The sequence below is a fragment of the Nannospalax galili genome, unplaced genomic scaffold (assembly GCF_000622305.1).
Source record: "Nannospalax galili isolate Female #2095 unplaced genomic scaffold, S.galili_v1.0 scaffold1579, whole genome shotgun sequence".
Lineage (NCBI taxonomy): Eukaryota > Metazoa > Chordata > Mammalia > Rodentia > Spalacidae > Nannospalax > Nannospalax galili.
In genome coordinates, this window is record NW_008342632.1 from 912,358 (window position 1) to 937,376 (window position 25,019).

General features: G+C 40.3%; 1 protein-coding gene across 1 annotated transcript in view; it reads right to left on the reverse strand.

Annotated features, from left to right (window-relative positions):
- Npas3 (neuronal PAS domain protein 3) overlaps window positions 1-25,019 on the reverse strand; it is a 655,449-nt gene that overhangs the window by 598,359 nt on the left and 32,071 nt on the right. Inside the window, exons 4-5 of the mRNA XM_029566227.1 lie at window positions 24,525-24,769; window positions 24,364-24,414 (exon numbers count right to left, since the gene is read on the reverse strand). Coding sequence (XP_029422087.1) covers window positions 24,364-24,414; window positions 24,525-24,769 — 296 coding nt within the window. The remainder of the gene's footprint in view (window positions 1-24,363; window positions 24,415-24,524; window positions 24,770-25,019) is intronic.

The following is a 25,019-nucleotide window of genomic DNA, read 5'->3' on the forward strand; positions in this document are numbered from 1 at the left end:
ATTAGTTTTATAATTACTGCTGTTTTGCTCACTGTCATTCAATTTTTCTTACAACATGGTCTGGGATTGAAACATCCCACATCCACAGCTGTGTAAATTGCTATCCATTTACAAGGCAAAAAAAGTAACATTCCGTATACATCATTACTCAGTCAAGAATGTGTTGCTGGTAGTTAGGTGATGCCTTGAGACCACCAAAATGCCCAGAAAACTGGCACAGCGAGGTCCTGGGGATGCCTAACGGATAGAGGACACAAAACTCCCAACACAGGAGGATTTCACCAATGAGTGCAATGGAATGTCAGAAATGTAAAGATCACGATGCCAAGACCAGCATCTGAACTGGAGGGAGTGCTGTTCCCTTTCTTTAGGAAATCCACGTTCACTGGCTGCATTAACAACACCATGCTTCTTTGCAAAGGCAGCAAAGCAAGAGAAAGTTTCCATCACGATATATTAACGTTTCCCCTCTGTTATAACGGACTCACATACAAAAAGCTCAATTAAGGTTCGCGTTCAAATAAGCTCTACACGTGGCACTGAACTTTGTGCAGGTAGAATGGCCATTCTGAGAACACGGAGCTTCACTCAGGGTTTTACAAAAACAGTTCCCTGTTTGGTATTTCATTATAATTTCAGTAACTATGAAATCAAAACACCGATTTACCTTCTATAGCGTCTAAATGTTAACCATTAACGAAGGTTTATCATAGCACTGCAGTGGTAACTATTGACTTAAACAGCTGCTTCAAGAAACATGGAGCACTCTTTCATACATCTCTTAAGATTTGTGAAAATCAAACTAAAGTGACCATGAGTTCCATACTGCAAACTGGAATGCTTATGCCAAACTTGGGGATGTACAATAACCCTGATCACAGAGTAGGCTTCAAAGTAGCATAAAGCTCAGGGCTTCGAGCCCAGAGAGTACACACTAACATGGTCCAGAATTGACAGGTCACACGACATTGAACTTTGTGTCTTTGTGAATTCATGTCCTCATCTGCGCTGTGCAGCACCTATCTTTCTGCCTGGGATCACCAAATGGCTGAAGTAGGAGAGTGCTGAAGGCACAGAAAAATGATGAAAGCTTTCCTGTGTGCCAACTGTGATTCTAGAATGTTCTCTTTAGACCTGGGGTGAGAGCAATGTGTGCTGTCTAGGGTTGTGTTTCTGTTTAATAAGGAACTCACTCATTGCATCCGGAAGTGCATTTGGTAGGTACATTTTCTTACGAATGCTTTAAAAAATTTTTATGTCACAAGTCTTATTTCTACAAAGTAAAAATTATAAATGTTCCACCAGAGGAAATGCATTTTCTATTTCTTTTCTATCATTGATAACTGGGCACACGGGGCAGATGGTTAAGTCAAGCTGGCTTTTCTAGTGAAGAAAGACAACTGCAATGGGGCGAGACAACACAAAGAAGCTGCTCATCTTCTAGCAACAGTGAGACCCTCAACCGGAAGTGACTGGAAGTGGTACGCAGGAGACAAGCCGACGGCCGGGGAGAGAGCCCTCACTTTACCTGCCACTTCTGCATCAACAACAAGCATCAAAAAGTACGTTCAGGACAGGGAGGGGGACCCGTGCAGAAAGGCTTCACAAGCCTGGGAACCTGAGCTCAGGTTCCAGCAATGACGTGAGAGCCAGCTGTGGCAGTGTGTACCTGTAACCCCAACGCTGGAGGGGGGACAGAAGGTGGCTCTTTGGAGCTCTTGGGCTGTCAGTCTAGAAAACCAATGAGTTCTAGGTTTAATGAGTGACTCTATTCTCCTGTCTGTCTGTCTATCTATCATCTATCTATCTATCATCTATCTATCTATCTATCTATCATCTATCATCTATCTATCTATCTATCTATCTATGTATCTATCTATATACCTATCATCTATCTATTTATCATCTATCTTCCTATCTATCATGTATCAATCTATCAATCAATCTATCTATCTATATATCATCTATCATCTATCATCCATCTATCTACTACCATCTGGCTATCTACCTATCATCTGTCTACCTATCATCTATCATCCATCCATCTATCTATCTATCTATCTATCTATATCTATCTATCTATCTATCTATCATCTATCGCCCATCTATCTATCTATCATCTATCCATCTATCACCTATCTATCATCTATCACCTATCTATCATCTATCTATCTATCTATATCTATCTATCTATCTATTTATCATCTATCACCTATCTATCTATCATCTATCACCTATCTATCTATCTATCTATCTATCTATCTATCTATCTATCTAATTTATATGGGTGTAGATATAACCAACTATGAAACCTGTCTATCATCTATCATCTATCTATCTATCTATATCTATCTATCTATCTATCTATCTATCATCTATCTAATTTATATGGGTGTAGATATAACCAACTATGAAAGATGTGCAGTGTTAAACCCTTGTCTCCACATCCATGTGCAAACGTTTGTGTATATACCCCCCACATACGCACATACACACACTCACATGAACATATACATACATATACCCCACACACATGCACATACACTCACATGAACATATATATTTACCATGCTATACACAACAAATGCTTTTTTTCTTCTTGATTTTTTTTCTAGTAGAGACAGGGAGGGAAATCCGGAGAGGACAGAAGACAAACCACACCCCGTCTGCCACACTTGTGGCTTTAAGCCCTGGGGTTGGGTGACACAGGAGTGCTGATCAAGATGGCAAGATAAATTAAACAGACGCTAGGGATCTCCTAGCATTATATCCACCAAACACTCATCTCTATGTACTTGTGGCCAAGAGGTTCATTTGATCTGCTGTTTCTGAGAACGATAAGAAACTCAGACTTAGAGGTTCTTATTTCCTTATGAACTAAATGGAAGTGAATTTGGATCAAATATTTCAATATTAACATTCAGATTCCTTTCCCAATTGCCTTTGAGTCTGGTATGTGCACGCACAGATCCAACTATGTGGAGGATCTTTGGAAATTCTTTTCTGTTTCTCCCAACTCTCTTAAATGTAAGTCATAAAAACACTGAAGGGTTCTTAAAGAATCGTTGACTTTACTGTTACTACAGTGATTATAACCCACCTTAAGCTTTACCACGTAGCTGAAGATTTCTAAGTGAAATAAAAACAAAAGCCATAACTTGAACAAAAATAAATGACATCTACTATTATGTCAGTGAGCAGGAGGGCTGCCAATTCCCATTCCTGATTCATGCTCTTTAATTAACACACGCAGGTAAAATAAGGCTAATCAAAGTGCAAACAAAAAAGAGTGAAAAGATTTTTCTCTGACACATTTACTCAGAAATTCACGAAGCATAAAGGTACCACTGGCAGGAGACCGACAGGGAGGTAGAGGCTATATTCAGCAAACATAACCATTTAAAATTAAGAAATGGAAGCAGTATTCATTTTCTTCAAAACTATTCTGGCTGATGCAAGCACTTCCTTTACACACTGACCCAATGAAGTGAACGATTTACTCCACGAGGTTTCAGTTTGTAATTTACAGATTAAGGGTTGGGTGTTTTCCAGAGTTTACTTTGTTTGCTACCAGATTCCTTCAGCACCTTCTCGAATCCAGTCATCAAAAGCCTCAAACCAAACTTCTCACTACAGTCAAACGCTTACAAAAAGTGAACTGCAACATGAGCAGTAAAAACAAAAATACAGGGATCTGACAACAGAGATATGTGATAGTCCGCACCGGGGGTGACATGCGTGTAACACGTCCTCACAATGGTTTCCCTGTCCGTGAACGCCCCAATTCCGGGTCTAGAGTGTTAGACCTGAGCTGGCTTGAGTGTTGAGAGTGACCTCACACTACCGAGTTGTCAGAATTTCGCCGCACTGAACATGTAAACTGCTAAAGGCACTCGTAAAATGCATCCAGAAGAAGCACGTCTCTAACCCTGAGGGCATCCGTAGGTTCTTTATCCCTCCAGTCTCTAAATAGTAATCGTCATCAACAACTGAATTGATATTTGTATCCCCAAATCCTGTAGGTCTGTGTCCTACTTTCCGTCACTCAGTTGCAGGCTGATTTTGATAAACTTGGTAGAACAATTCTGGAGGAAATATTTAGAAATTGTTTTAGGTTCACACTTACCTGAAGATGCCTTATGGAAAGTTTTTGTTTTTTAAAATAAAAAACAATCATTTGTAAAGGAAATTGCCAGAAATATTATCATCTAGAAAACAGGAAAAACTGGCAAATCTAAAACAGGGTTTTAGACTTTTCAAGGTCCTTTTTAACTTAGAGACGTGCATCAGTATTTTGCTGGGAGATTTCTTTTAGTGCACAAGCTAACACATATTTGAATTAGCAGCCTGGCTGCAAGTTATTTTCCACATTAAGCGTACTTCATAGAATAGACTAAATATGCTAGATGCAAGTAACTTTAACTTTTCTGAAGGTCTCAATTAAGTATCATGACTATGACACTTGAGCTCCTTTAAGAGAATTTGGGAAAGAAAGGGTCACTCCATTTCTCTACTACTAAGACTTTCTCCAACCGTTAGCACCTATAAACTCTAACAAGCACAAAGCACTACAGGGTTAAAATGAGCGTAAATTAACTTTATTGTCAATCACTACATACAGAAGAATAATTAAGTCAGCATGTTTATTTATCTACTTTTCTGACTTGATTAAATGAATGATTGATGACAGGACCCTTGTTTTCTTTGTCAGTATAAATGATCAGTATGAAACTAAACGGTGACATTAAAATGAAATCATTAGCAAACTAAAATGCAGGGCGACCCACATGCAAGAGCTTCTCTCTTTCCACACTGAGAAATCTAATCAGATCTAAACACACACAGCGTGGCTGCTGTACTACCTTTCTCCTTGATTTCCACGTAGTCTGTGACATCTATAGCCATGGAAAAGGCTATTCATCTCTTTTACACTCATCTTAACGAAGCTAACCACAGCATTCTGGATTCACCTTTGGTAAAAATGTATTAACTATACTATGAGTTGGCATTTGTGGCCTTTACTAAAACCAGGGGAAATATCAAGAAGTCTTTGAACCAGACCCATTCAAAGTTAGAATATCAAATAACTGATCAATGGTTACTTTAAGTCATTTGATTGGTATAGTGTTTGCCATAGATTGATAACCTTTGAAAGAGTTATCAGTTCTAACTCTGCAAATCAAGCAACTAACTCGAGCAGCAGAAATCTGTCATGCACAATCAATATGGATGTAAGGCTTCCTATACTAGCAGGGTAGAAGTGTCCCATAATGCAATGGGGAGTTGCAAACCCACCATCCAGTGCTGCTTGCTCTAGAAACCCCTATTTAGGCATCTGACTCAGATGAGCGGTTCTTTTGAGTGTTGCTTAATCATTACTCAAAATGCTATCAGTGTTGGTCAATTTTGTGCTGCAAATCTTTGAACAAGACTATGAACTGAAATACGTCAAGGGAATAGTTTAGACAGGGAGCAGAGCAAAGGGGTTAAGAGCTTTTAGAAGTAGACCGATACTGAGAGGGAGCGACAGAACGCAGTCTGAGAATGCAGATCTCACCAGCTGCCCACCGACACCTTTCACTGACCCAGGAAGAGTGAGGTTTGCCAGAGTTCAAAAGAGAGGACGTGTAGGAACAGAGAGGGGGTCCATGGTGACACACACCTTTAATCCAGCACGTGGGAGGAAGAGGCAGGCAAATCTCCCCTGAGATTGAGACTAGACTGGTCTACATAGAGCGTTCCAAGCCGGCTGGGGCTACAGGGAGACCTTGCCTAAAACAAAACAAAAGTCAGAGAGAGAGAGAGAGAGAGAGAGAGAGAGAGAGAGAGAGAGTAGGAAAGACTAATACGCTTTCAGAATTATAAACCTGGAACTAGTTAGCACAGGTTAATAGTGGCAAGTTGTCTGATTCAACGTGTAGTCACATTATGAAAAAAGAAACATGAAGAAGAAGCATAGGAGTGAGTGAAAAAAGTGTCTGTGAAGCTCAGTGGTCAGTTAAGTCAAAACAACAGGCTCTGTCCCCTCTCGCTCAGAGTCTCCGAATTTCCCTGAAGAATTCCCCAGAGGCCGACAAATGCAGTGACAGTGACATCACTTGGTCCACAATCTAAGTAACTGTCTTTTAGGCATTTTTCAATCCACTTTGTGGAACTAACTAGAAAGTCTTGAATGTAATGGCTGATCAGACAAGAGGGTAAGAGAACCACATCCACACCAAGTCCATACGGGAATTTTAACATGAACTGGACCAGAGAAAATTTTATTAAATTTTTTTTTTGCTTTCTTGAACAGAACCTAGTATTAGATGTATTTTAATATACTGAAACATTTACATAAAGCATGGATCAAATTGAATAAATTTTATTTGGCAAAATTTGTCATATAAAGAATCTACATTCACATTAAGAAAGGATCATTGAACACCATCTTTTCTTGTTTATCTTTGCATTAAAATATCAGAAATACGTAAAGGCAACTCAACACAGAAAAAACAATACTCATTTTATGACATTTATAACCATATGGGGCAATGGTTATGTCATATTTATATATCTTCCTAAACAATTAATTTAAAAGTCTATGTACGCTACAAAGACCACACTGCCAATTATACGATGTTGAAAAAGAAAATGTGTGGGAACGGTTGTAGATCTCCACATACTATCACATCAAAAGTGAAATCAGTAAGTGATTCTGGGCTTGAGTCAGGACTGTGATGTGGCTAACTGCTTCCCTGGTATGTACTAGTAAGGGACACGGGCAGCAGCTCAGATTGTTTATAGATACATGTCTATTCCCTTGCTTTAGAAAATAAAAATTAAAGACAATACCATAATTGTTTATGTGAAGGGAGTAGCCATTGCTTTATGGAAAGAACAACTTTTACCAAATACATAAGCCACAGAAATCTTTAATGTGGAGAATTTCTCTAATATGAAAGGAACGTGACTTTGTAAACATTCTATAAGCAATGAGTCTGTGGTTTGTCATTTCACCAAGCACAGTGACCTTACACTTGTAGATATACACAAATGAAAATGCTCATAATGGTCTCCGTATGTCCTTACTAATTAAAAAGAATACTTGGAAAATGCCTCACCATGTGAGGGTGAGACAGATTCCCTGAACTACTACTGTGTGCGGCATGACCAAGGATAAGAGTGAGATGATCCAGTTTTAGTCATTTCCTACCATCATTGTTTGTGCTTTTTCATTAGTGTATATGAAATGCTACTGATTCAGGGCCAGACAGCCTACCATAGGTGGACCGCATTGTTAATGGAGCAAAAGCACTCTTTCTTCTGTAGTACATAGAACTCTGCTTCACCAAGCAATTCCTACACCAGTGCAGACTATGAAAAGATTGCATTTTTCTAAAGGGAAAAACAGCCATGAGGGACGGTGAGCTCGACCCTGTGAGTCGGGAAGGCTTCAACAGAGGTGGAGCGCAGTCTCAAAGTCATCCCTAAAGTGACTTCACAGTCCTATTTGCTATCCTCTCCTTGGTGGAATGAGTCTGTAGTAAATTTCCTGTCATTTCTGAGTATATAATTTCATTTTTTATGGTCCTGAGTGCATGATCTAATTCTCCCTCGTATACATTTCAAGTGCATTGCAAAATAAAAGTTTAAAATGAGGATCTGATAAGATTTTCTCTGGCTGTAGAAGTTTGAGAATCCTTTCTCTGGGACTTTAATTTGTAAAAAAAAAATCATTTTATTTTTGTAACTCCATCAGTGGAGATAAAAGTGATTTCTGTCTATGTGCTAGTGCTGGAGCTTTAGATAACTGGACACAGAGGACACACATGAGTTTCAGCCTGTTTTTGATACTAAAGAAACTGCATGTCATCTATGATGTTAAATTACAGAGAATTAGCACATACTAATTTGGTGCTGGTTGTGTGAATGCTAGCATTTCCGTCAGCACTTAAACTCATTTTCAGAGAATGGACTGCTGTACAAGAATGCAGGCTCATTAAGAGTTTATTTCCTCAGAATGCTGAAGGATGGTAAGTTTCTACTGGGAAGGGCTCAGCAGAGAGCATTCCCCTCCTTGGCTGGGGGCAGAGGTACTCCAGGGCCCTTTGTTTTTGAGCAGGCATCAGAGGCTCAAAAATGAAAAATTTCATCTTGTTATCAGACCCTGGCTTACCTCGTTTCAAGGCTGGCTCTGTTTTCTTTACACAGAATAAAATTTTAGCAGGAGCAGAAGCCAAATGCGTAAAATGAATGATCAGCTTACAATCCGATGAATCTATTCTTTCATAGGCTCCACTTAAAAATAGCATCATAAATGCACATCTGCAAAGACCGTGCAGCCCCCCCTTTCCTGAATTGTACAAATTATTAGAGTCGTTGACAAAAGATTTTTTCTGTGTAGGGGTTGGTCTGGGCACTCTCTTTGGCGGACTGCCACTTCTCCAGCAGTGGAGATACTGTTAAAGAGAGCCACGTTGTACAGAACAGCTGTTCTGCTAAAACACTGAGCTCGCAGCCCAAGAAATGACTGACTTCACATGTGAAGTAAAATCACTGCCCCCTTTTGCTGATTTAAATGAAAGGAAAGTACAAAACGTTCTGTTCCTTGATGTCTGGTCCTCCCTCTCAGCTGCAGCCTGTAGCAGCATCCTGACTCCCTGAGTGGAGGTGCGAGCTTCTCTCCCCGCGCCTCCCAGGGCCGCCCTTGAACTTCGGTCGTTTGACTTCCCAGGCTCCTCCTCTGTTACGATCTTTTCTATATTTGGGTATTAGAGGCTGAGGGAATTGTATATATTAAGATTTAAATTTTTAAAAATACACGTTAGGCATGTTTTTTCCTGTGGACTGGACCTTAAATCTAATCAGAAAGTGGTTGGTTACCCCACGACATTAATGTTGCACCCACAGGTCTGTAAATGTGTATCTCTCCCCACAGATCACCGCAGCTTTCAAACCTCATCAGAGAAATTTCCTTGTGCAGTTCCTAGCGAGTAACACCGAAAGTCACAACTGGTCAAAGTTCGGAGCACAAGTGACTGTGACGTGCTCAGCCACAAATGGGAGGTCGCTATCACACACCCTCTTCCTGAGGCTCATGGACCATCAAGGAAGATGGAGCAGAAAGATCATAAAAGCCAGAAACTGGGAAAGCCTGGAGCAAAGCAGTGTTTTTTTCGGACATGACGGGATTGCTGCAGTTATGAACTAACTCACAGCGGCTGTGGCTGCCTCTACAAGACCCGCAAAGATCAGGCCTGTCAACTTTCCAGAATGGACAGAGGAGTGCTCACAAGCCTGAACCCCCTAAATGAGAAGCTGTGGCCAGCTTCTAAAAGAGGAAGAGCCCATTTTCTTTAAGGGTGTGACTCCGGGTGACCATGCTCCAGTAGATGCCCCACACCCAGAAGGATATGGGCAGCACAAACTGCATGCAGTTGATGGGTTAAATACCAATATGAATAAACAAAAATGAAATTAAAAAAGGACACGAAGTGAGGGAGCAGGAGGTGAGGGTAGATCTGGGAGGAGTTAGGGGGAGAGTTGGGAGTTAATACAATCAAAATCCATTCTATGACATTCTCAAAGAAGTAATAAAAATATTTAAAAATATACTTCACCCCTGCTTCTATCTCCATGAGAAGCAAAGGGAAGTTGGTGATTACATCTCACTAAACTGCTGGTTGATCTTTATAAACCATGGTGTGTGATTTATGCTTTTAGTTATTTGGGAAGCTGTTCCATTAAATACACAGTATCTGTTTAAAAGAGATATTCTGCAAGGGATAGCCTTTGTAAACTCAGCTGAAATCTCACGGGCAAGTTTTCTCATTAAATGTCTTCAAGTTTATACCATTAACTATATTTATGTATGATAAATATGAAATTTATCATACATAAAAAATACAGTACCAATGACTAAGATTTATAAAAATATTCATCTGTAAAGAGAATTTTAACAATAATTTTCTAAAAAATGAAAAACGTTTTGTTGAGAAACTACCATGCATATCCATTTAATATGCCCACCTATCAAACACTACGCCTGATCCATTATAAAGGTTGCGTTATGTCTGTAAGATCCCAGGGCTTTCCTTAGCTCTCTTCTGAGATGAACAATCACTCCCCTTACCATTCTGTGTGAACTGGTCACCCCCACTAGATTAGCAACTTCTAAACCTGGGAGTTCAGGGCACTGTCTTTTCATTCCCTAGCACAGAGTTTTACAATAAACTATTCAAAAACACTTAAAGAATGGATGTGAAGAGCAAACTATAGGAGAGATGGGATCCATTTCTGATTTCAATGACAAAAAGTGATATCCTAAAACCCAAGATAAGTTTATTTCTATTAATCTACGCTTCTGAGAAAGGAAAATGTCAACTATAGTCATTATTTCAATAAATTCTATTTACATTTCATTGATAAAATATTTAAAGAATTCTTTTGTTTTCTTATCAATTTAATGAAATAGTCACATATTAACAAGTCATAAAACGGCTCCTATGGACCTTATTGTTTTGAATATTATAGTAAAATTAGCTGTTTTAACACTGCCAAGTCACCTATGCCATTTAAGAAATGAAAAAAAATTCCAGAAGATTCTACAGTAGGAGCCCCTAGTGTTAGTGATCTCCACCCCCCAGACGCCCTTCTGTGCCCTAGCCCCCCACTCCTTACAATATCTCCTCTCTCATTCCCCCATCCCCTTTATACTGCTGCACCTTTTCTCCCCTCCCATGAGGCTCCCCCACCACAGCCCCTTACTAGTTTTATGACATCTGTGGATTTTCCAATTGAAACATACATCTAAAGATTCAAAAAGAGCATCTATCTACGAGAGAGAACATGTGATCTTTGGCCCCTGGATCTGGGTTATGTTCTGCCGTTTACCTGCGAATTTCATAATTTGGATTTTTTTTAATAGCTGAATATTCCATCGTGTCAATGAACCATAATTTCATTATCTGCTCATCAGTTGATAGACATCTAGGTTGTTTCCATTTCCTAGATATTGTGACTAGAGCAGCGATGAACATGGATGAACAGGCATCTGTGTAGTAGGATATACAGTCCTTCGGGTACATGCCCAAGAGTGGATGGCTGGGTCAAATGGGAGCTCTATTTCCAGCTTTTTGAGTAATCTCCACACTGATTCCCATAGTGGCTGTACCAGTTTGCACTCCCACCAGCACTGGATAAGTGTTCCCCTCTCCGTACATCCCTACCAACATCTGTCATCATTTGTTTTCTAGATCTTAGTCATTCTGACCATATGACTGGGGTAAGAAAAAAAATCTCGAAGAAGTTTTAATTTGCATCTCCCTGATTGCCAAAGATGTTGAACACTAAAAAAATATTTATCGGTCATCTGTGGTTCATCTTTTGAGAACTGTCTGTTTAGTTTTTTGCCCCAGTTTTAAGTTGGGTTGTTTCTTTTTGATGCTTAGTTTTTTGAATTCTTTGTATATTCTGGATATTAATCCTGTCACATGCATAGCTGGTAAGATTTTTTTCCTCTCTGTAGGTTGCTATTTCACTTGAATGATCTTTTCCTTTGCTTTAGTTTTATGAGGGGTCATTTGGAAACTGTTGACATGGAGTTACCCTGTGACAGGGGAACAATGCCCTGACAAGATGCCACAGGCTAGCAAACAAAAAAAACCAGTGCCAGGAATGAATGCCATCCTTTGGAGTTATTAGTCCCAAAGACCCTCAAACAATACTGGCTATGGCCATTACTCTTGGTGTCCCGCCAGAGCTTGATGGTAAATAGTATATATGTGAGTCACAGAGCAGATGTGGAGAAATCAAGTTGAGACTGACTTCAAGCTTCATTTCTATTAGCTAGCTTTTATAGTGCTGGAAGGTACTATGAATACCACCAGAAAAGTGACCTTCAATTTTATCCAGCTATGAACCCTGTGAGCTTCAGTGCTGACTGACCCAGCAGGATATGTCACTGGCACAACAGCAGCATGGATGTTATGGGAGTAACCAACCCTTTCTGATAGGATCTAAGGACTGCTTCAGAGGCATGTAGCCCATACCTGGCACTTTATGAGGTCCAAGAACCTTTGGCTAGGTAGGACATAGGCTTTAGGTGAGGGCCTACTGCTTTTTTTCTGCTAAATGGATATAGTATTAAACTGACTCAATAATTTATTGTTACACTTACAGATCAACATTCAGATAATCAGAGACTTGGGAATGCTCAGCCCTCAGTGGGAAAACTGTACTGCTTCCTTTCCTCCCCAGGCTTGGGGCACATTGCAAAACAGGGATGTGGGAAAACTGTGAGAGGCAGAAGAGGTGGATGACAAAATGAAGCTGTGGTGTCTGGACACAACAGGGCAGCTGCACGCACGAACCCACAGCACGTGTCATAGCATGCATAAGCTCTGTAAGATCCCAAGTCGGACAAAATCCCAGCATGGATGGGAAGGTGGGTGGGAGACCCCGGCCCTAACTAAGGGACTATTGACAACTGATAGCTGCTTGGAGGGGGACAGTCTGTTTCTTAATGGGTGTGATGCCAAATAACTTGGCCAGGGGATGGACCTATGCCCAATAGCATTTGGAGAACACAAATCAAAAGGCCCTTAAAAATAACAGAGAACATGAAGTCAGAAGGCAGCAGTAAGGTGGGGATGGGGGAGGGGGTCTTAGTATGATCAAAATGCACTGCATGAAATTCTCAAAGAATCAACAAAAATATTAAAAATAAAAAGAAATCCCAAATTTCCTCTACTCTATCACATTACGAGAACTTTTCACATTAAAATCCCAAAAACTATTAAATTATGCATGTTGAGTTCAGCTCTATTCCTGATTAGCTTCACCTTGAATAGTCTTAAACACACAGAAACAATTGGTTCCTAACGTCATGCAATTGTAGCAATCCTAGTAAACCTTTGGTCGTCCCCACGCAAACTCAAGCCACTCAAAGAAAGGCCTCAAGCCCACCGCAGAGGAAGGCCTATTCCAGCAGCCAGAGTCTCAGATTCAACTCTTTCAAATAAGACAACTAAGGTCAAGGACTGTCTCACATTACAAAGACGGAACTCGAGTACCCAATCCCATCAATGAGACTTGCCGTTCTGAAATCATACTGACATGACCAGATGATTGTTAATTGTTACCACTGCATTCTTACAGTTTGCTGGGTCTCTAGGCTGGGCCATATGCAACCAATCTTTATTATATGTAGTTAGAACTCTTTGTATTATAAACTAAATGGGTTCCCTTCAAAAGAATTGTATATTGAAAGCCTAAATCCCAGTGTAATGGTTATGTGGAGGTTGAGGCTTTGGAAAGCAATTGAGTGTGGAAGTCTCAGAAATGGGATTAGCGATCTCACAAGAGACAAGAAAGCATCAAACATCTCTCTTTCCCTCTCTCTCCTCCCATCGCATTCCACATAAACCAGAAAGAGGGCCTTCACCAAGAATCAGACCATGCCACATCTTGATCTTAGATTTCCAGCCTCCAGAATGATGTTTGTTGTTGAAGAAACAGGACTATGGCACACTGTCCTAATAGCCAGACTAACAAAAATATCTTTCAAAGGTCCCATGTTCTAATATCAGGAGAGGTGTTTTGTTTTTCCAACTGCAGATGCTCATATAGAAACAAACGCAGCGACTGACCACCACCAAGGGGCTGCATCTGATCGCCTGCCAGATGTAAATAACACAGAGCATAGACTGAACAACTTGTCAGCAGATGTTTCTGCACCTTCAGTAGCTCAATATCCACAGCAGATATAACGGAAAGCAGGAATCAGCTAAGCGGATATCAGTCCACCGCTTTCTAGACATCCTGGACAATGCCTGAAGCGAGGCTTACCTGTGTCCTCTTCCCTGGGCTCCCTTCACACCTCTCTAGAACACCCTGCATTTTACTCATTTGTTATGCTCTCTCCAGTGTCATTTCAGAATGCAAAAGGATAGCAGTTTTGCTTTTATGCTAAAATTCTTGTAAAAACCTGGATACTATTCATCTATTTTTATTGAAGAAAGCCAATATTTTAAAGTATTTATATAAATCCCAAACTGTGTACAGTCTGTTTTCATCATCGGTGCTGATATCCAGCACAGCCTTATTTCCCAAACTGTAAAATTATATATGAGTGATGTGCTTTAATTGCCAAACATTACCGAAATTTTGTTTGTTCGTAGAGCACTTGGGGAAGTTATGATAAGTAACTCACTGAATTTTAGCACATTAGCATTCACAATTAAAGCACTTGGCCAGTACCTGGAGAAAGACAGATGCCCATTGGACAAGAGGAAAGACCAGGAAGCCATCTCCTGCTGGCTATGTTTGATTTCCTAAATATAATAAGTTGCGAATATTAATTCTGCTTTCCAGTTCAGCCACATTTCCTCATTTTGGCATGGTTTTAGAAATATGTGAAATTCTATCTGCAAAAGTTCGGGCCAGCTTTACTAATCTCATTCAATGTAATGATGACAGTATTAGAATCTTGGATTGAGGGTGTAGCTTAGTGGTAGGAACACCTGCTCAGCACACTTAGGACTATGGTTTGATATCCTGCACTCAATAGTAATTAATAATAATAATAATAATAATAATAATAAAGTGGAGTTTTTGCAGTACTGAGGATTGAGCCCAGAGCTAAAAGGCATTCTACCACCCTTAGATCTAACACTGAATTATTGATATACAAATGCCAAGTGTCTTATTTCTAATGATTTTTATGATACTCTAGCCACAGAGTGACTTAACTATCAGTTTTATCAGAGAGACAATTAATAAATTATGTGAGGAAGCAAATCAAAACTATTTAACCCAACTGATAGGTCAAGTGTAAAAACCCAAATAACTGCTTTCGTAGACAATGTTCTCTCTAATGGCATCCTGCATACAGAGAAGACGATCTAGTTAGCCCTTCTTTTAATCATTTTCTATATTAAGTTGTGAAAGTAATAAAAAAAACTAAGCCAAACCACTCTAAATGCAGAAAATACCCATGGCTACCTAATAACATATGTCAACGCCATATCCAGGCTGATACACACGCTATTTATGTTGGTCATCATAATACATAGGCATTTCACATTCATTGGCTCTGAAGACGGCTTCTTTAAAGAACACATTCCCAGCCTTACCTTGTCATTGCTACACGTCTTAAACACGAATCAACTATACACCATTAGTGCTCTGTGTCCTATCAAAATGAGTTGTTAAAAAAAGTATCATTATCTCCTGCAACTCTAGTGCCATAGACAGGGGCCAAGCCACAGGTACACCCAAGCCTCTCATGTGGGCATAAAATGAATGTCACTGTAGCAAAGAGATTTCAATTAACACAGTAGAATAAAGTGTCTCAGGCTGGAGAGATGGCTCAGCGGTTAAGAACACTGGCTGTTCTTACTGAAGACCCCGGTTTGAATCCCAGCACTCACTTGGCAGCTAATAGCTGTCTGTAACTCCAGTTCCAGGATCCAACAGCCTCTTCTGACCTTCACAGGCATTACATGACATGGGTACACTTACCTACACGCAGGCAATACATGCATACACATAAAATAAAAGTAATTAAATAAAATACTTAAAAAAAAAAAAAGTCTCTGTTGCACAGGGAAATGTGCTAAGCAGAAATTCCAGAGGCCTGAATTCTGGTTCCAACTTTGTTGCTTACTTTGTTTGGTCATTGACCCTCTCTCTACCTTTTATTAACTCCTCTTTCTCAAAACAACAGGATGATTTTTTTTTTTTCAACCAAAAAAATCTCTTGGCCTTCCTTTCTAGCCCAGGTCCTGGCATCTGACACACTATAGATCTAGGAGGGATGTGAAATGCTGCAGACGATCAGTATTCAAAGCCACATTAGTTTTCAAAGGTGGAGGTCACCATGTGTTTATTAAGGCTCAGCTAAGACTTATGCACAGTATCTAGAAAGCAGCTTCAGAAAATTAAAGCCACAGCACAATTTCAATCACATGAAGCAGCCAGAGGTGACTCCTTTGCTACGTCCATGAAATATTGTTATCTGCAGAGCGCCGAAACTACAGATTGTGCTTCCAAGAGGTGATAGGGCTAACAAAAGCATATTAAAGATTTCTAGTTCTCAAGAACAGAGCACATAAACCTGAAAGTCCTAAATAAGTGGGTACAGTCCAGCATAATGCAGTACCACAGGATGCCGTAACTAACACCTCACATTATCAAGACCTGGTCGACTTTCCAATAAGTTTGATGTGATAAAGAGTAAGTGTGCACCTTAAAGTTTTGGCAAGAAAGTAAAAGCAAATGGAAAGGATGTAAAGTCCTAGGGTCTTAATCTACCTCTTTCCTATTTTTTGACATTACTGTGCGTCTTGTTCCGCGCCCTATTTGTAACGATTACATGTGTTCAAGTCTCGATGATCAAAAAGATTTAAAACATTTCAAGAGAAATATGTACATAACTAATAAATATAATAAACATATATGGGGTATGTGTGTCTGGTGTATGTTGTATGTGTATGAATATATATGTCTGCATATGTGTCTGTCATGTTTCTTGAGCCCATAGCTTAATGAAGACAAGGTACCTCCATTTACAGAGGAATAAAACAAATAAAAGAATGATTAAAATTAGCTAAATATGGGGGCTGAAGAGATGGCTCAACAGTTAAGAGGACTGGCTGTTCTTAAAGAAGACCCAAGTTCAAATCCCAGCACCCACGTGGCGGCTAATGACCTTCCATAACTCCAGTTCCAGGGGATTCAATGCCTTCTTCTGTCCTCCACAGGCACGGAACGACATGGGTGCCCCTACACATGAGCAGGCACCCGCTCATACAGATAAAGTAAAAATGAATAAAACTAAAATTAGCTAAACGTGAGACGCAAAAGAACATTGGCTGCGATATTACCAACAACCAGCTTCAGGAAACCCAGCAGCCCCTGGAGAGTCCAATGAGAGAGACTATTTGCTAAATCTTTTCTAAGGAATCAGGGTTTAAGATTAGAAAGTATGTAATCATCCAGACCAGTATCAATGACAAAAAGAAAAATGTAGATGAGAAGACTCAGCTTTAGGGAGTCTTAATAACACAAGTCACATGGTTCATCCATTTTTATTCAAAGCCGCCATAACAGTGTTTACTAATTTCATATTTATGTGTCAAGGAAATGTAACCCCCCCCCCAAGGTGGAGAGCTCGGAGTGAAACAGATACTCAGATATCCAGTGAATGGACTTCAGTGTAAAGGCCAGTACTCATGGGCTTCATGAGAATAACATTTTTAGCTTCTCTGCCTCTGCCTCAGATGAGCAAACCCACCAGGCAGGGATGACAGCTCACTGGGGCCCCCACTCCTCTCAGAGCCTGTTCCATACCCCATTTACTTTTCCTCTGTTTTCACACTATTCCCATCATCCTCCCTGTTTCCTCTTCCTCTTCCTCTTCCTCCTCTTCATCGTCCTCCTCTTCTTCCTTCTTCTTCTTCAACCTTATAATTTACATCTGCCCAAACATAGCCTTTTGCAGTATTTAGTTCTGCTAACACAAATCCCCGTACAGAGGTGAATGCCACATTTTAAAATGTGATTAAATACTTACTCTTAGAGGTATTAGGCAATATTCTGGAGATAGTAAAACAAATAAGATGAGCTAGAACACGCTGTCCATGAGCTCATGGTCTAAATCAGATGGGCATATAAAGAAGCTAGTTCCTAACACTGTAGATAAAGCAGCAGCAGACTGGAACGAGGACTCGGAGAGAGCAATGCCTGATGCTCTGGGAAGGGGAGAATTCTAGGGAAGAGCAGGACATCTGACTTGGGTTTTGAAAGTTCAACAGGAGCCCACCAAACTCAGAAGGTGTTGGGAGCACAGAAAACAATACCCCTAACTATGGCCCTCTTGCATGCTGGGTACTTTGAAATGGAGGAGACTAGGAGAGCCTCCTAAGCAAGAGACCTTCAACCTCCTTCCTCCGGCCCCTATTTATTCCTATTGTGAACACAGAAACCAAAACTTCTTTACCCCAGAACAAGTCACAAAACTCACTAGTGCCACCCTCTGACCATTTCCTTTTCCTCCAAAGACTTGCGTGTGGCAGGTGCTGCCCTATGCCCAAAGGATGAAAGGTCTACAGATGGCCTCAGAAAAAGCTTAAAAACCAGGCATGCCCTTCTCATGGTCTGTTACATGAGACCCTTCTGCTCAGTCACATACATACATACTATCCATTCTTCACCGAACCTGACTATAGGAATATACAGTTTTCTATAAGTCTATAGGTCCCCTTTCTTAAGGCTTCCGTGTCACATAAAGTCTGGTTAAATAAATTCACTGCCCTGTTCTGCTAACCCTTGTTTTGTTTAGGGGCGTCAGCTATGCCCCCGTGCTGGGTGAGGGGAAGGCATGGTCGTTTTTGCTGCCACAAAGGAAATGAGCGTTTCTGTCTCATGCGGGCAAACACATGTGTGCCTCATGGTACTGATGGAGAAAAATGGGAGGGTAGTGGAGAGAGGGGCAGATCGGTGGGACTCGATGCCTCACGGAGTCCATTCTCACGACCGTACCCACATTTCATGAAATTCCCACAAAAATCCTCTCTCCACAAAAAGAAAATCGAATTCAGAAGATGAAAATGAAGAGTCAGCGTGACCCTGACGGGGCCGAACAGCTACCGATTCCTGTTCTTTACCCCGCAGCTACATCTTGCCGCGGGTCTTCACAAGAGTTTCCAAAAGAGGTCTACGGTGTGTCCCTGGCCATGGACCTGCCTCACAAAGCTTGATTTGATAGTAATTGTGTGGGCGGAAATGACACTACGTTCTGGACTGCAGCATTATGATGCTGTGACTAGTTGTTCCCTGGAAATAATTCACATTTTCTTAGTGATAACTGGGCTTTCCTTCAGTGTTTGTGGTTGGGGGTTCTGGATGTTCAAGCTTGCTATGAGATGTTCTTGGAAGCTAACTTGTCAAATCCCTTGACAGTGATACATAGCAAAAAAAAAGCAATGCTATATAACATGTTTATGCTCTATTAGAATTCAATAGAATTTATGCAGTTCACTTGTGTAGAAAGAAAAGTTTATGATGGTGTGAAACTCCTAAAAAGACTCTCAGAGACCTACTCTGCCATCAGTAAGCCCCCATTTCTAAGAAAGCCTGCTCCCCGCAGCATCAGGAAGGACGAGCCTGTGGAAGTATGGCAGTACACACACATACATTGCTTGTCCTATCAGGAAACCAAATAAAATAAAAGGCTGGTCCTTAAATGAACTTTCAGAAATAACCTGACTATAAGCATATAAAAGGACAGCAGCATGTAATTAAAAAGGCTTCCAGGAAGCATACCTCAGGAAAGGCAATTACAGAACATCGTATTTCCATAGCTACTGGGTCTGCATCACCAAAACAATAAACAGTGGCAGCTCACCCCGCAGATGGCGCGGTTTCCATTTGGTACCATCACCCACTTTAGATGGCAGTGAATGGAACTAGACCCCAGCATGGGAACCTCAGTCTCCTGGTGATGATGGGGTAAGAACAGGGGCCAAGCAATTACCGACTTCCCATCTTTAAACTTACGAGCTCAGCTCTGAAGAAGCTTTAGCTCACAACCTAAGAATTTAGTGTTAGTTCTGAACCCCTTCCTTATATGAAAAGGGAAAATGGAAAGGGTGCTCGTGTCGCAAGGTTTTCTACTGAGGAGGGGTACGGCCCTTTCTCCCAAACAGGAATGTCACTTGCTAGAAGCATTTGCTTGTCAGCACACACTAAAATGCCAGGGATGGTGCAACACTTTCAGCTGTGCAGACCAGGAAGAGCTATCACTCGGTCTTAGAAGCCATGCCTCTCTCCTGAAAACAAAAGCCAGTTTATAAAATGATATCAGAAACAACCACTAGAGCAGCAATTTGAAGACACTCCAGAGGTTAACCTGCCCCCGTTACCCTTCATGACTACATACATGGGTACGCTGAGCACCCACTGTTTACATGGGTCTAGCCTTTGAATAAGGACATGCAGTGTACTTAAATAAAGCCCTGAAAATGTATCTTCTCAGCAACAGCTACAGCTTCATTCATAATAGATGCCTGAAACAACGAAGTGAAGTTTTTTAAAGATATATTCATTTTTATAAGGGAACTGTGTCTGCTTCCACGTATGCATGTGCACCAGGTGTGTGCCTGGTACCCACAGAGGACAGAAGAGGATGCCAGACCCCATGGAAGTAGAGCTATGGGCAGTTGTGATCTGCCATGTGGGTGCTGGGAACCAAACCCAGGTCCTCTGCCGAAAGCAGCCAGTGATCTCAGCTGCTGAGCCATCTCTCCAGCCCCCAATGAAATGAAATTTTATAAAAATAGCAAAGCTCTTCCCTAAGGCGCTCACTTGACTTTAATCACCAATTGTCTTGCATATTTTTCAACTGTTCCTTTGCAGAGACTAAGACTGTCTTATACTTTACATAATTTAGCATCATTTGCTGCCACACACAAGGGCAAAGTATTGCTTAAAAATTTGTAATGTTTAAATTGAAATAAAACTTCAGCTTACAATGGTAAATATTCCTGGATTAATAGAGCTGCAGTAGACATACTCCACAAATTGACTGAAGTCTGTGATATTAGAAAGACAGAGAATTTATCTAGTTTTAGCAAATGTCAAATCAGCAGCTATTGCTTTTAAGATTAATAAAAGATGTAATGGTTTCTAGATAGCCTCTAAATAGAGATGACTATGAATGGAGAAGTGATTTACCAACAGTCACCACAATGAGATTTCTTTAAAGGTTACAATCATCAGTTATTTAGCTGAGAATGCCTGGTCATTTCTTGAATAATGCATAACGCTCATTGTAGATTTGATCTGTATTATAACAATACAGATATTTCTAAAATAATAGAAAAAACTATCTCTTGGCTTCCAATTGCTTAACATATCATTTCCATGAAGTAACGGGCTCAGGACACATGATACACTGTCACCTGGGTGTTCTCCCTGTAAGCATAACTTTTTATAATCTGTATACAATGGGCATCACACAACAAACTCATCAACCTTTATAGACTGTTCAGAAAAGATGTGATGAATGAGGGGCAGAATAAGAGACCTTTCCAAAGCAGTAAATTAAAATCATTAAAAGTCTCTATAGTTGTGTTGGACAAATTTAAATTGCAGCTTTGAAATTTAATGATTAGCATGATCAACTCACCACGTTAAAAATGTTGCCTATATAATGTGAATACTTGTCATATAAATTTTTAAATGCTTCTAGGTTTATTCAAGAAACTGTTTGGAGAGGCACAAAGTGTAATGTCTGCGGGTTCTATATTGTTGGGTTATGAACCACACTTCACATGATGCTGTGGGCTATTTGTTTACCCACATGAACTCCTTCAAGGGCACAGCATAGAAGACCTTAATAAATTAAAATGAATTTCTTTTGATGTTGTTGTTTCATGAATGTTTGATCAGAATGAGTAGCAGTTTTGCATTAAAGCACCGCAGCAAAGCAATAAATTGTACACAGACTCCATAGCAGAACCTGCTTTCAGAAACTGCCGAGCATTCTAGAGACTTCTGAGAGCCAGGGTAGAATACAGAGTCACTGAGCTTGCGTTTCAGTTCCCAACTATGGCCAGTTTACTAACAGTGAACACGTACCAACCTCCACACTCTGCCATCACCATCACGATAGAAGGGTTTTAAAGGAGACCTATTCTCTCCATCCCAGCTTCCCAGTTTTCTCAGTGAGATCTCACACACAGACAACACCACCTAGGGGAGATGAGACTGTGCTCTGTCTTTCCCATACTTGGTTCGTCACAACTAGTAATTATAGACTGGAGCTGACTGAAAGCCACACAGTAAAAAAATGAATTATTAATCACAGTCTAAACTTGAGAAAAACCTCACCTGCAGTGTTTGATGGGGGTAACACAAAATGAGCATCATTTATAGCCAAGCTGTGTGAGGGACAAGAACAACGGATTCTGACCCTAGATCTGCAAACCCTTCACTGCAAAGCCATCTCTCTTATATACAAAATGAGGTGATAATTCCATATGATCTAAAGACTTGCGTCTACAAAAGGCCAGAATTCCAAACAGATTGCACCAGAGACGAGTGGACAGGACAGAGAGCCATTTTTTTCCACTTCGACAGCCATTATAAACTATTTTAAAAATGGAATCAAATGATAATTACATTAAATAAATGCAGGTCTTGTGTACCAATTTGTCTGAAATTAATATATTTTCACACTGTTTTCTGATTCATTGAACTTATTTCATTTTGTATGACTGTAAAGAAACATGAAGATGATCATGTCTCATACTAGAGTAAAAACTATAACACACATGCACTGGAATTATATGTGCAGCTTTAATTTGTAAAATTTCAGGATGATTTTAGTATCTAGAATATGTGTTAGTATATCGCCAATTTGCTATCCACATTCTCAGGGAGCTGTGCACCACTACCAAGAGTGTGCTTTCATTTGTAGTATGGTGACAGCCTAGCCATAAGAGGCTCCTGGGTTGTGTGTTCTCTGAAACCTCTGACTGTCATATAACTCTAGAGCAAATGCCTATAAACTATGGCCTATGAGCCAAGCTCGGTATCTGCTGTCTGATTTGTAGATACAGTTTTACTGGAAGACAGCCACATCTATTCATTTACATATTGTTTATGTCTGATTTCATGATACAATGGCAGAGTTGAGCAGACACCAAAGCCTAAAATATTTACTATATGTTCCTTTAGAGAAAGTTTCCCAACCATACTCTAGAGGAAAAGAACCTCAAAGATTCAAATTTGAATCTCGCTTTCTCATAATCACAACACAATTCCTAAGTAAGCACAGACTGAGTACCCCTGATTCAAAATGCTGGCAACCAGAAGCTGTACAGATTTTAGATCTTTTCAGATTTTGGAATGTTTTCATGGATAGGAGAGCTTTTCAAAACCTGAAGCCACTTCTAAGCACAAGATACGTTTGTGTTTCTTAGATACCTATGTGCACGTCACCTAAATGCAATTTTATACAACATTCTTACTGATCTTGTCCATGTATGTAGCATCATGGCGGTGCATAAAACATTAGAGCAGGTCCACTTTAGCAGTTTTGGATTAGGGGTTCTCAAACTGTAACTGATTGACACATATACATGTGATCACTGCTCTCAACATGCAATGACAAATAATCAATGCTTTGGATCCTTCAATTCAATCAGAATCCAAGCAAATGATGACAGCTCCACACTAGTATTCTTTACAACAACTTTCCTAAAACATCCAAGGCCACAGAGCTTTTCCAAAGGTAGATGGCAAGATGTAATCACAAAAGAACTCAATTCTCCTTTCTCCCTCAGAAGAACTCACCTGCACCTCCTCAACTTGCCCATTTAAAAAAATATTTATTTTTTTTGAGATAGCTGCCCTGGAATTCACTATGTAGACCAGGCTGATCTTAATCTCACAGAGATCCACCTGCCTCGGCCTCCCAAGTACTGGGTTTAAAGGAGTGTGCCACCACGTCCGGCTGTTCTTATATTTCTAAAACCTTGAGGTGGATCACAACAGTTAATTCAATGTCTCTATTTTTTTTTTTTTTTTTTTTTTGGTCTTTTTGAGACAAGGTCTCCCTGTAGCCCCAGCTGGCCTGGAACTCACTATGTAGACCAGGCTGGCCTTGAACTCACAGAGATCTGCCTGCCTCTGCCTCTGAGCGCTGGGATTAAAGGCGTGTGCCACCGTGCCCGGCTGAACGCACTCCTTCTTTATTCCACACTTGCCAAAGGTCCAGATAGAAGGTTTGGACATGAGAATCGAGATCTTTTGGGACATAAGCTATGAGTAACACACCCTTAAGGGGAAAAAAAATCAGTGGCCCAAACCACAAATACAATTCTTGCATGCATATTTAAATGCTAAAAGTGCCCTCAATTCTTAGTTTCAGGAACCAACAAGAAAATACTTATATTTAACTATCAGTGGAAAAACACCCACCATTAAAAAAATAATAATTGTAAGAGTAACTGTGTCAAGGATTTGAAGGACAAATATATGTTTATATTAATAACTTTTAGCCAACGTGTCTATAAACATGAAACATTAATACATGGATGGATTTTCAAGGTCAATAAAGTTATTAACTAAAAAATGCCTGCTCTGGTTGGACCTTGTTTCTTGCCTGTTTACTTGAGACAGAAGACATCGGCTCCACCTATAAGCAAACATCCCCATAGTCCATGCATCAAGAATTTACACGTACCGCTATAACATAAATTAAAACAAACAGAAAGTCTCTCATCATCGCTTCTGTGAAATCTTACATCAACTAATAGACAGGGCTGACAGACGTTTTGAAAACAGAATAGAAATAGAAGAGGTTTATTTCACCTTCGCATGGTGTCTTTCTCATGCAGAGTTCAGATTTCCACATTTGTGTCCCTTTAAAGCATTTGATATGCAGGAAAAGAAGAAAGAACAATGGTGAGCATTTCATCTCAGAGACAGCTGAGACCGCCACAGTTCAGACAGACCAGTGGCCTAAAACCTACCTTTCACTGAGGTGTTTGGTGGAGGGCCTTCCATTCGCAAGTTCCACGGAGGGTCCCCTTGGTTAGCAAAGTCCCTCATTTTCAGATAGCTGATTGTAAGTCGAATGATGGACGCCTTGTCAAGCTGGCTGGTGATGGCCGCAGGAAGAGGTAACAACTTGGCCAACTCATAGAACTCAAAATTTTCTTTTCCCCGGCGCGAGCGAGCGGCATCTCTAGATTTCTCCTTTCTCAGTGCTTGTAAACTGAAAGCAAAGTAGGGGGAAAGGACCGATTAGATCGTGTGATTCTGTTTTGTAACTTCATCTCCCCACCCCTACAATCACTTGAAAATCCAGTCATAGTAAAGTGAGCTCCAAGTAATGTCGCAAACTGTAAGGTTGACTGTGGCCTCTTATCACCAGCTCAGGTACAATGAGGAAAATTGTGGTTTGCTCGTTACAACATTGTGTTTCCCTCCAATTGTCCGTGCACTGAGATATGATTCTTTTTTCT